Genomic DNA, 12,816 nt, shown 5'->3' on the forward strand with positions numbered 1-12,816 from the left:
GTTTATGTTATTTGTAGTCCTCCATTCTCATCGAGACTCAAGGTGGGTTACATAGTGCAAATCAGTACAGTCAGCAATACGAAGAGACGTTTAATAAGCAATGTAATAGGACTAGGATTGCAGAAATATGAAACCGAGGCATAAAGTATTAAACATGACATGTTCATGAGAGGGAGGGCAGGAAGGTTTGCATCAGTGTTTGACTCTCGTGGCCCTTTCTTGCATGCCCAGGGTAGTGCCGATCGCCACTTTGGGGTCAGGAAGTAATTTTTCCTCCAGGCCAGATTGGTTAGGGATCCTGGAGGGGTTTTGTTTGTTTGTTTGTTTTTGCCATCTTCTGGGCGTAGAGTATGGGATCACTGGGGTTGTGAGGGGGAGGTAGTTGTGAATTTCCTGCATTGTGCAGGAGGTTGGACTGGATGACCCTGGTGGTACCTTCCAACTCTGTGATTCTAAACAAGACTTTTGCTCCGAACAGGCACAAACAATGAGCTCCAAGCCAGGGGTATTCAAGAAATTAGAGGGGCCACATATAAAACACGTTCCTTTCAGGCAAAAGGTCGTGGGTTCAGTCCCTGGCTTCTGTAGTCAAAGATTCTTAGGTAGCAAGTGTTTGTAAAGACTTTTCTCTAAGAAGAAATGGATTAGATGCCTTGGACGGTCTTCTGAATAATCACAGTCTTTTAAATAAATAACATCACGTAGTAACTTTTCCATTTCTTTCTTTTTTTTTTTTTTTTACCTTTAACCAACAGCCACCTGGGCAGCCATGTCATACCCAGACATCAGCGCCCTTATTTTGGACGCCTCCTTTGACGACCTCGTCCCTCTCGCCCTCAAGGTCATGCCGGAAAGCTGGAGTAAGGGGAAGCGCAAAATGCACGCGCCTTTGCAGGGTCGATTTGCCGAGGGTCTTTTTTAAAAAAACAAAAATCTACCCAAACTTTGCAACGTATGAGAGGACCGATCCTTAATATCGTGCTTTTCACGAGGCTCTCAAGCTGCTGCTTGCACATGGTCCTGATCTGTGCAATGACCTTGAAAAGTAGCCTTTCAGAATAGGCTTCGTGGTCCTGTGTGTGTGTGTGATACAGATAGACAGTGGCTAGCACAAGACTGCTCAGTGTATTCACGGGACAGGTAATGGGCTAAGGAGGTCAACGGCACCCAAAGCAGCAAACGGAGTTCCTTGGTTAACAAAGTCCCCAGATACATTTTGTACCTACTTCTCCAAGATAGTTCAGTATATTGGCTGTAGCTGTGACAACCTTGGATACCTTCCTAAATTTAAAGGTGATTTAAAAGGCAGGGGCAGCACAAGCAACAGGGCAGCAGCTAAGTACCAAAACCCTTTGGTTCTTGTCCTTTGGCTGACACCTCATGCAAACTCTGGAGTTTAGAACTACCTGGGAAAGGGTACTGTTGGTCAGCAGCACATCTGTTGAGATGTGTCCAGTCCCCTCTCTCCTTAGATGCTGGGTAATATCCGAGCTGCGGTCTACCTGGCCTTGGGCGAATGTCTTCCCCAGTACCGCCTACCTGCAATCTTGTAAATGGAGATTTATTTATTTAGGAATTTTGCATGTTGCTCCTCTAAATCTGTTCAAGGTGGCTCAGAACTGAAACACAATAAAACCCAATCAAGACCATAACAACAAGACAATAAAACAAATCTCGAAATAAAACAAGCCAATCCCGTAGAATGAATAAATTAACAATCCATCAATAAAAAAGAAGCCAAGCCAGTTTGAAAAGCCAGGGCATAAAAGCACAAGAAGAAGAAGTAGAGTTGGCTTTTATATGCCGACTTTCTCTACCGCTTAAGGGAGACTCAAACCAGCTTACAATCACCTTCCCTTTCCCCTCCCCACAATAGACACCCTGTGAGGTAGGTGGGACTGAGGGAGCTCTAACAGAGCTATAACTTGCCGAAGGTCACCCAGCTGACTTCGTGTGGAGGAGTGGGGAAACAAATCCAGTTCACCAGATTAGGCTCCGCCGCTTATGTGGAGGAGTGGGGAATCAAACCCAGTTCTCCAGATCAGAGTCTACTGCTCCAAACCATCGCTCTTAACCACTACACCACGCTGGCTCTCTAAGAGCCAGTGTGGGGTAGTGACTAGAGTGTTGGAGCAGGATCTGGGAGACCTGGCTTTGAAACTTCATGGGGAAGGGCATTCCAAAGGGTGGGGATGCCACCACCGAAAATGCCATGTCTCTGGTTAGTGCCCATAACCAGGTGCCAGAGAGTGAACCTAGGGGTACCTGTGTTCGAAACCTGTGCTCTGTACCTGAGCTGCGATCCCCGTTGTTCCCCGTTGCTGCCAAGTTGTTATTGTTAGGATTGGGTTGCATCTTTTTCATGATGTCCACACCTGCCCAGCTTAGACAGGGTGAAACTCATTTGAGCGCCACCCCAGCACCTGTCCCCCCTCGCTTATCATGGGTGTTGCGCGGAAGCACGTTCAAGGTGGCTGATCAGCTGGTCGGTCGCTGCTGGCTGTCCGTAGGTACGCTTGGCCTCCCGTCAGCGCCTGGGCCTCTTGCCACCTCAGCTCCGCAATGTGTACTTTGGGAGCAGCTAAGCGGGATATCCTGCAAGGCTGCGGAAGGGGATTATTTTGACAGCTGTGAGATGGACTCGGTTTAAGGACACACTGACTGGAGACCAAGCTGATATAATTTGTTTTCTCTCCGCAGGGGGTTTGGTGACCAGGACAGTGAGATTGCATTTGAACCTTAACAACGGAGAACAGCTTTGCAAGTAAGCAAAAAAAAAGGGGGGGTTGCAGCAGATGGTCTAAGACAGGGGTGTCGAACTCAATTGTTACGAGGGCCGGATATGACATAAATGTCACTTGGTCGGGCCAGGCCATGCCTCGCCAGCCCAGATTGCGAATGGGTCGGAGGGGAGGGGTGGCGGTCTCAGGCTCGCTGGCCTGATAAGGTTTCTCAAGGGGCCATATCTGGCCCTCTGGCCTTATGTTTGACACCCCCAGTCTCAGATGTTGAAAAACATTGGCCTGTAAGGACGGGCAAGGGGGTGGATTAGAGGTTGCTGGATTCTGAGGGGCAAAGCTAACACGAGATTAGCACAAAGTAATATTGTTATATGTAGAGAATACAACGTTTTTAATGCACATCAGGGGAAAAAATCAGCTGAGAAACCCTCGCTCGATTTTGAACAGGGCCTTTCAGAATAATCTCCAATTGCTGTAATTATCTTTTGATCATTGAGCAGAGGGAGGAAGAGAATGAGATGCGCTTTGCAAAAAAAATTGACTTATGGCACATTGGGGGCATTTTCCAGTGACCAGCAGTTGAGGGTGGTGTAGTTTTAAATTGAGGCAGTCAGGTAGGCCTAGGGCTTGGCCAGCGCTGTGAGGGGAAACAGCTTGCACCATACGTAGCAAAAGAATTAAAAGAGGTACTTGCAGTTTAGCGTACTAGGCATGCAACCTATGGCCACTTCGCCTCATGGATTGCAGTCTGTCCTGGAGACTCTCCCTGGCTTCCATTTCGCGAGGCCCGTTTTTATCTTACAGCACTCTCATAGTTGTTTACGCTTTCTATTGGAGCCGCCAAGGATTAGAAACGTCATCCTCTTTGAAACCAAAGTTAAGCTTTCTGAGGGAGTTTTCAGACTGTTTGTGTTTAAAACTTGGCAACTTGCCCCAGTTTTACTGCAAACATGACAAGAATTCTCAGCCCTTCTCTGGAATCAGGTCCAAGCCTTCCTAGTGGTAACCAGTGAGTGCTTAAATGAAGACTAGTACTTGAGTTATCTGCTTTAACATATGATACTTTTATTTCCTGATGTCATGCACGTCCACCGAAGGGCTCAGGGCAGATTATGTCTGATAACCCAGCCCAAGTTTTCTATCCAGGCAGCTTACTGCTAAGCTTAAGCAGGTTTGGGCGTGTAAAGCTGTGGAGTGCCTTCAGACGCGAGCATGAATCTTATCGTGGTCTCCTCTTCAGGTACCAGGGTCCCGTGTTGCTGGTGCGCAGAACCAAAGACGAGATCATTACCACAACGTGAGTAAACTGACGGTTGAGCGAAGTACCCAGCACACATTGCTAAGCTGAATGTGTCCTAGTAGAAACAATAAGAATATTTGGGGGGGGTTACTTTTAGATGAGGGCCAGCATGGATGATGCAGGTGAATTTTGTCTCATCGCATTTATAGATTTCACACCACTTTTCCTCACAAGAACCCTGTGAGGTAGACTAAACGGGGTAACGGGCCAAGGTTATTCAGTGAGCTCATGGCTGAGTGTGGATTTGAATCCAGGTCCGCTAACCACAACGCATTAGATACAATACACCTAACATTGCATAATCTTCCTTCTCCTGAATTTTTAGGGTTCCTGAAGATATTATGTCCAACAGAGGGAACGACTTGCTTCTGAAGTTACTACAGTTCAGGTAAACGTACGAAGCTATTGCCGGATGAAACTGGATGTGACTTAGCCTGATCCGGTCCAGGTCATGCCCTTACAAAACAACAGGACAAAAGGAAGAGAACAGTGATAGGGTGGGGCTGGAGCGGGGGTTGGCTCCTGTGTTTATTTTTGACTTGGCTTTCTTCCAGTCAAATAACCTCTGTAAGCATGAATAACCTCTCATTCACCCCCCCCTTTTTTTCTTTTTACATCTGGATTCTGTAAGGGTTTTTTTTGCCTATTTGGCGTTGACACTTATTAGGTAGCAGAGGGCACTGCATTAGTTGGTGCGCCATCTGTTTTTTAATATTGTGTGAGTCTTTATTTTATGGTATTAGATGTTTTATTTTATACATGATAGTTTTTCTAGAGCCAAGCACATAGAGTGCCCATTTTGGACCTGGGCTTGGTATCTTGAAGAGAGGCCAGTTTAATGACAATCACAGAAACACAGAATTTGTTTAGCGCTTCCAAAGTGTTCGGAATGCTTCATACATTTCAGGTTAGATCCTGGCTGGTATTTCCATGGGCACAAGGATTTCCACTTGCAGGCCATTCTTTTCCCACCTCTCCTCTTCAGCAACAGCCTGAAACGCCTTCGGAAATCCTGTCCCGGGGAGGGGGGCGGAGGGGGAATAGGATAACAAGAAACAGGTTTGGGGGAGCATTTGGGGCTGGTGCAGGAGGAGATAAGCAGAAAAATCACCCTTCACAAGTAGAAGTACTTGCTGGTGGAAAAACTAAGTCAGAGCCAAGCCTTTATCCAGTAATAACCCTTAACTCATAAGGTAGATCAGTATTTTTTATCCACGTTTGGTAGCTAAAGGGGGACCACTGAGAAAGTGTCTTGCATGAGCCTACCCGGGGAGCTGTTAGAAGAGTCAGGATTTTGAATCAAGGACTTTGTGATTCATTGCTCAGTTGCCTTGCCATGGGTATACACCAGGTTAATTTACAATCTGTCTTCTAGGAGGCCAACAGCGAGCATCCCAACTTGACTGGAGAGAGAGGAATAGTTGACAGGCATCTCTTTCAATGCATTTTCTTTACCCCAGGTATCCCAAAGTCATGGCCGAGGAGGGGGTGAGAGTCGTACGGGAATGGCTGGAAGCTTCTACGCCCATGGAGGAGGGTAAAGCCTACACACATTCCTTTTCTCTGGTGATATTGAATTACAGGCCCAAGTACAGTGTGCAGTTGAACAGCGGTGCCACCATAAGCTTTCAAGCAAGGGTGTCAAAGATAAGGCCCACAAGCCGGATCCGGCCCGTTGAGCGCTGTTATCTGGCCCACAGGCCAAGCCAGCCACACACACACACACACACACACACACACACACACACTGGATTCTGGGTTGTGGGGGGTCTTCTAATCCACACCACTCGCCGGCTGGTACCACCACATGGGGATCTGAGGCAGCGGGGATCGGAAGGCGGGGCCTCCAGGCCAGTGCATAGATTGCCCTTCCCCACCGCCCCCCAATTCGGGGGCTGCTGGGGAGGGTGTTGTATGTGCTGGGCTCAGTAGCTGAGGAAACCACACACACACACACACTCCCGATCTGGGCTGGTGAGCAGGCTACGGACTGGTACACATGGCCAATCTGGGCTGGTACACAAGGCCCGACCAAATGACATCTATGTGATATTAGGCCCTCATAACAAATGAGTTCAACACCTCTGCTTTCAGTGAAACTGTTTTCCCAGACAACTGCCAAGGGAACTGGAGCGAGGCATGTTTTATGTAACGCAAGCTAGACTTTAAGCTTGTGAAGGAAGCCTGACCAGAGACCCCAGAAAGAAATCTGCCCCTTAATTCTGAATTTGAGGACAGGCTACAGTGGCGTGGCAAAAGGCACTTAGAACATGCTCAGAGAACATTGGGTGGTGTAATATTACGTCATATAGGTTTCTCGAGAAACTGCTTTGACCTGAGGTGGACGGACGGTGTTCAGTGGTGGTGGAAAGTGCTATCGGGTTGCAGCCAACTTATGATGACCCCTCATTGGGTTTTCAAGGCAAGAGATGCTCAGAGGTGGTTTGCCATTGCCTGCCTCTGCGTAGTAGCCCTGGACTTCCTTGGTGGTCTCCTCTCCCAGTACTAACCAAGGCTGACCCTGCTGAGCTTCCAAGATCTGGTGAAATCAGACTGGCCTGGGCCATCCAGGTCAAGGCAGTGCTCAGAGGGTGGGTCTAAAGGAGGAAAAGAGGGGGCTACTGAACCATAACCAACAGAAGAAGGGTTTTTATATGCTGACTTTCTCTACCACTTCCTTAAGAATCAAACTGGCTTCCAATCACCTTCCCCTCCCCACAACAGACACCCTGTGAGCTAGGTGGGGCTGAGAGAGCTCTAAGAGAGCTGTGACTTTGCCCAAGGTTACCCAGCAGGCTTCATGGGTAGGAGTGGAGAAACCAACCCAGTTCGCCAGGTCAGAGTCCACTGCTCATGTGGAGGAGTGGGGAATCAAACCCGGTTCTCCAGATTAGAATCCACCACGCTGGCTCTCCTACACCGCACTGGCTGCAAGAAAGCATTTTACTATTCACCTCTTCACCCCTTCCCCTGCATACAACCCCTAATCCCCCACAGGCACTTACGTGGTGCCTTGTGGTTGGGGTAATTTGCCCACATGGTTACCAAGTGCCACTCCCCCCACCAGTGGCATTCAAGCCAATCAGTTCTCGCAAGGCGCGGATGCATTGCCAACCCCCTCCCCTTGTCTCCACAGCCTCCGTTTACAGCAGCTATGAGGTGGAAGATGACTGGTGTCTATCCGTGTTGACGTCCTACAAGGCCGAGCATGGCGACTCTTTTCCCTGGACTGTTGGTGAGCCCCCTGCTGGAGGAAGAGGCGCAAACCGGAGGGAATCTTGAGGGATGGAAATGGGTTGTAGACATTTGTGAGCAGCAGGGCTTGTTTTGGCTGGTGGAAACATCAGAGAACTGTTGGTTGTGAAAACTGTAAGATGCGGGGGGTACTAGCATCAATCTAGTTTGGTTATTGTTGAGGAACTTTTCCTCACCTTCTATTTTTTTTTTGCCATTGATTGGTCCATTCTAAATTCCATTCCCATCGCTGACCAGTGAAGCCAGAGGATTCCTTGAATAATGGTTTTTATGAGTATACCTTGTCCAATATACTCATGGAATACTGTGTCCAGTTTTGGGCTCCACGATTTAAGAAGGATGTTGACAAGTTGGAGCGTGTCCAGAGGAGGGCGACCAGAATGGTCAAAGGTCTGGAATCCATGCCCTATGAGGAGAGACTTAAGGAGCTGGGTTTGTTTAGTCTGGAGAAGAGAAGGTTAAGGGGTGACATGATACCCATGTTTAAATATTTGAAGGGATGTCATGTTGATGAGGGAACTAGCTTGTTCTCTGTTGCTCCAGAGACTAGGACACGGAGTAATGGATTTAAACTAATAGTAAAGCGATTCCACCTAAACATTAGGAAGAACTTTCTGACGGTGAGGGCTGTTCGACGGTGGAATGGGCTGCCTCGGAGGGTGGTGGAGTCCCTGTCTTTGGAGGTCTTTAAGCAGAGGCTAGATGGCCATCTGTCTGGAGTGCTTTGATTGTGGGATCCTGCATGGCGGGGGGAGGGTTGGGGTCACTGGGGATGTGGGGAGAGGTAGTTGTTAATTTCCTGCATTGTGCAGGGGGTTGGACTAGATGACCCTGGTGGTCCCTTCCAATTCTATGATTCTATGAGTACTATGGGTTAGAGCTCTCTGATGGATAGGAGCTAAGTGATATGGAAGAGACTGAGTGGTCAGTGCCTCTGATGAGAATTGGCCTCTTTGGTGGTTAGAACGTTGGACATGTGTGGATTTGACTGACTGGAGGGTCCTGAACAGAGCAGTTGGGCCATGTGATTATCAGGTCTGGAGGGAAGGTTGACCGAAAGCATACTATCGAGAGATGTTGACTGAAAGCATAACATTAGGAATGAGAAGGAAATAGGATCAGCAAGCGGTATTGGTGCCTTAAAGAGTTTGGGAAGAACAGATTGGATAACATGTCTCTAGAATAAAGGAGATGGGTCACACAAATTAGGTAACAAGTTGAAGAAGTAGCTACAGCTCATTACAAAACTTCATAGAGAGGGCAAGCAGGGGCCGTGTTGGGGAATGGGTTCTAGGACTCACCTTCCTTACCTCTTCAACCCTCTAATCTCACCCCTTATTCTTCTCCAAACCAGGGGATGACATGACTCCAGAAGGGAGACGGCAGCTTGCACTATTCCTGGTGAGTCCTCTTTGACATTTGCTACCTCTCTAGTTCCAGTTCATTCGACCACCCCATTCCCTGCTAAAGAAACCAAGAGTCTAGACTAAGGTGTGATTTTTTTTTCCATGCACACCGTGGGCTAATCCAGGTGCTCAATCCCACCAAGGCAGTAGATCCCCCACAATAGCATTCAATCCAGGAATGGGGTCCAAGGAATTCAGTCCAAGGAAAGGGAGATATTCTGCTCTTGCCCAAGCCATGTAGAAGCTTGGAGTCCGCCATAATTGAAACCATCTGGAAGTGAGTGCTCCAGAGGTCACTTTCACACCTGCAGGTTACTCTCCCCGTCTCTGCAAACCCAGTGGTGATTTTTGTGAACAAGACGCCCCATACATGGTTTCCATATTCCATCCAATGCTATTCTTAATGAATGGGGTGAGTCGCGTAGGTAGCTTTAAAAGAGTTTACCAGATTCATTCAGGAGGTGCCTGTTCGTGGGTATTAAACATGGCTAGAAGGAACTTCCACATTATCTTCTGAATACAAGTTTCAGGTGGTGGGAGGAGTGACAGAAGAGGGAATCTTTGGCCTCTGCTTCTTGCGAACATAAGAGGTACCCAACTGGATCAGATCAGGGATCCATCTAGTCTAACATCTTGTGGCCAGTGAGTTGCCCCAGAGGGCCAATAAACGGTACTGAAGCCAAGGCCTTCCCCTGATGTTGCTTCCCAGCTCTGGTATTCAGTGCCTTGAACACATGAAGCTGCCTTATACTGAATCAGACCCTTGGTCCATCCAAGTCAGTATTATCTACTCAGACTGGCAGCCGCTCTCCAGGGCCTCAAGCAGAGGTCTTTCACATCACCTACTTGCTTGGTCCCTTTAACTGGAGATGCCAGGGATTGAACCTGGGACCTTCTGCATGCCAAGCAGTTGCTCTATCACTGAGCCACGGCCTTCTTCTGGTTGGTCCCTGTTTGACACGGGGTTCTGTACTAGGAGATCCTTTTGATCTGCTACACACACACAGGTCATCACCACCACTGCCAGTATTTGATTTCTTCCCTTCCTAGGAGGAGCGCTTGCAGGAGACTAGCTAGGAACCCGCTTCATGTGCTCTTTGCCCAGTGTGTAGTGAGCATCAGCTTCCCACCACAAGAAATCATTAGCTGGAAAGTAACTTCATGTGGGCTGAAACTGGAGTCTGCCCAGGGAAGTAGAAGAAGAGTTGGTTTTTATATGCTGACTTTCTCTACCACTTAAGGAGGAATCAAACCGGCTCACAATCTCCTTCCCTTCCCCTCCCAACAGACACCCTGTGAGGCAGGTGGGGCTGAGAGACAGCTGGCTTCATGTGGAGGAGTGGGGGAATCAAACTCAGTTCTCCAGATTAGAGTCCACCGTTCCAGTACACCACGCTGGAGCAAGAGCACCTCCAGGTTCTCCCACTAACCGCTTATGTGGGTTTGGGCAGTGGTGGAGGTCTGTCCTTTTTTAAATCAGCTGTTTCTCCACCTTGATTCACACACACAGAGACCCTCAATACATTTGATTGCCATTGTGAAATAAACAAAAGAAAAGAGGGCCGCACCAAACCAAACAGAGACAAAAGGCATCAAGGGGGAAAACATTTAATAATTAAATTGCCCCTACGCGCTTCACATGCGCCTTCTCAGGGGGATCTGAGGAATGAATCATACAAGCATACAATAACGGAGGCTATTCTGGTGAACTGGATTTGTTTCCCCACTCCTCCACTTTAAGCCAGCTGGGTGACCTTGGGCTTGTCACTGTTCTCTCCAAACTCTCTCAGCGCCACCTACCTCACAGGTGTCTGTTGTAGGGAAGGTGATTGGAAGCCGGTTTGATTCTTCCTGAAGTGGTAGAGGAAGTCAGCAAATAAAAACCAACTCTTCTTCTGCTACTGTTGTTACTTCCTGCAGTGAAATAAAGGCATTTTTAAATCTCCCCCCCCCTTTTTTTTTTCTTTTACCCACAGGCCCGGAAGCACCTCCAGAACTTTGAAGCGACCCACTGCGCTCCACTTCCTCCCCATGACTTTCACCTCCCATGGCATTTATAGCAGTACTGCCCCCCACTTCTCCACGCCGCACTCATAGCTTTCTCTGTTGGCATTGATGTCTTTCCTTCCGGCTAGTGCATTTGCTTTCCTTGCGTGTCTGTGTGTGTGTATGTCGGACCTCCACCTCTTCTACTCCCACCTGCACGCTGTAAATCTGCATCCTCTCCCCTGTAATATTTATCCTCTAATCCCAGGAACCCTTCCCCCCATAGTTGTAGGGGGTTCAAAATAAAAGATGGTATTTTTTATACTTTCTGAGTGGTGTGTGCTTTTTCTTTTTAACTGCTCTCTGATAACATTTGAAAGGAGATGACCTGGGGTGGGTGGGTGTGGACTTCTAGAGATAGGCAGATTTGGGTTTCATCTTTAGGTGGACAGTATGAAGCTAAACATTCCTTGTGAACAGACTGAGCTTGGGTTACCTTGGAATGCTCACAAACATTCTTGCTGCTCATGGCAAAGGAAACTGGTAAAGTGCTAGAAGAAGAAGAATTGGTTTTTATACCCCACTTTTCTCTACCTTTGAGGAGTCTCAAAGCGGCTTACGATCGCCTTCCCCTCCCCACAACAGACACCTTGAGAGGTAGGTGGGGCTGAGAGAGTTCTGAGAGAACTGTGACTTGCCCAAGTCACCCAGCAGGCTGCATGTGGAGGAGAGGGGAATCAAACCCGCCTCTCTGAACCGGTCTACCTGCTGGCCTACTTCTGTGAGGGAACACTAAATTTTGCAAGTGACTCTGTCATTAGACACACTGCCTTCTGAGAAACCAGATGAGGAGAAATCCCATGAGACTGGGTTACTGAAGGGAAATGGGCAAAATAAGCAGAGAGCTAAGAAGAAAGTGCTTACGGCTAGCTAGTACAGGTACAGCCCTGACCTGGATGGCCCAGGCTAGCCTGATCTCGTCAGATCTCAGAAGCTAAGCAGGGTCAGCCCTGGTTAGTATTTGGATGGGAGACCACCAAGGAATACCAGGGTTGCTGTGCAGAGGAAGGCACTGGCAAACCACCTCTGTTAGTCTCTTGACATGAAAACCCCAAAAGGGGTCGCCATAAGTCGGCTGCGACTTGAAGGCACTTTACACACACACAGTACAGGTAAAGGGCTGAAAAATGAAGGAAAATGGGTGCTGGTGGAAATGTGTCTGTGCTCCTGTGTTGGGAGGCCTTGTATATATGTTTCTAGAAAATACCCTGCAGTTGAGTGGTCTTCATGCCCAGTTTGTCCGCCCCTAGAGGCACTTGACTGTCTGCTGGTGGAAACAAAGTGCCAGGCTAGGCGAACATTCATCTGATCTAGTAAGGCAATTTTCTGGGGCCTTAACAGCCAGTAGATCAATTAAGTGCAATAAAACATCCATGTGCATAATGAAATGCATGTAGTAATAAAACTGAGCACCATCAGTGTTCCCTGGAAAGCTTTCGATAATGAAAAGACTTTTAATTCTGTCTTGCTCCACTCCACCCCCTTCCCTCCTTTACAACAGAATTTTCACTTTTTCATTCTCGTGCACAAATTTTAAGTGCTCTGATAAGAAAGAAGGAGCCATAAATGCTTTGGAGTAAAAAAAAAATTAAAATTGATTTTTTTTAAAGTTAACTGCCCCACATACTGTAATGTTTATCACTCAAGAGTAGGGCTGTGCATAAACCCGAAGCAAAATAAGGGGGGAAAGCCATTTCGGTAAATTTCAGGTTCAGAGTTACCGAATTCCAAAGCCTGGGGGGAAAGCCAAAGCTGAATTGACCATTCCTGAAAAAATGGGTAATTTTCCGGCTTTTGGGGGGTTTTCCCCAGGCATGGTGAAGATCCTGGGGGCGGGGGCATTTTTGAGGTAGAGCCCCAAACTTGCAGGATAGCTTGCAGACTCTCCTTGCAAGTCCCCCCAAGTTTGGTGAAGGTTTGGTCGCGGGGTCCAAAGTTATGGAGTCTGGAAGAGGTCACCCTCCTCCCACCTCCATACACAAGGTAAGAGTGAGTCAGATTCTCAGTTCGTACACTAATCGGCTAATGCTTGTCTGGAGGAGGGAGGGGGCGACCTCTCCAGGGCCCA

The 12,816-nt window shown here is 48.0% G+C and overlaps 1 protein-coding gene across 1 annotated transcript in view; it reads left to right on the forward strand.

Moving 5' to 3' along the window:
- Positions 1 to 10,783, forward strand: part of ABHD16A (abhydrolase domain containing 16A, phospholipase) — a 38,273-nt gene extending 27,490 nt beyond the window's left edge. Inside the window, exons 13-20 of the mRNA XM_056853488.1 lie at positions 756 to 860; positions 2,701 to 2,764; positions 3,982 to 4,038; positions 4,367 to 4,429; positions 5,502 to 5,578; positions 7,178 to 7,276; positions 8,651 to 8,697; positions 10,679 to 10,783. Coding sequence (XP_056709466.1) covers positions 756 to 860; positions 2,701 to 2,764; positions 3,982 to 4,038; positions 4,367 to 4,429; positions 5,502 to 5,578; positions 7,178 to 7,276; positions 8,651 to 8,697; positions 10,679 to 10,762 — 596 coding nt within the window. The 3' untranslated portion in view covers positions 10,763 to 10,783. The remainder of the gene's footprint in view (positions 1 to 755; positions 861 to 2,700; positions 2,765 to 3,981; positions 4,039 to 4,366; positions 4,430 to 5,501; positions 5,579 to 7,177; positions 7,277 to 8,650; positions 8,698 to 10,678) is intronic.
- The last annotated feature ends 2,033 nt before the right edge of the window (positions 10,784 to 12,816 follow it).

Source organism: Euleptes europaea, chromosome 1, assembly GCF_029931775.1.
Source record: "Euleptes europaea isolate rEulEur1 chromosome 1, rEulEur1.hap1, whole genome shotgun sequence".
Lineage (NCBI taxonomy): Eukaryota > Metazoa > Chordata > Lepidosauria > Squamata > Sphaerodactylidae > Euleptes > Euleptes europaea.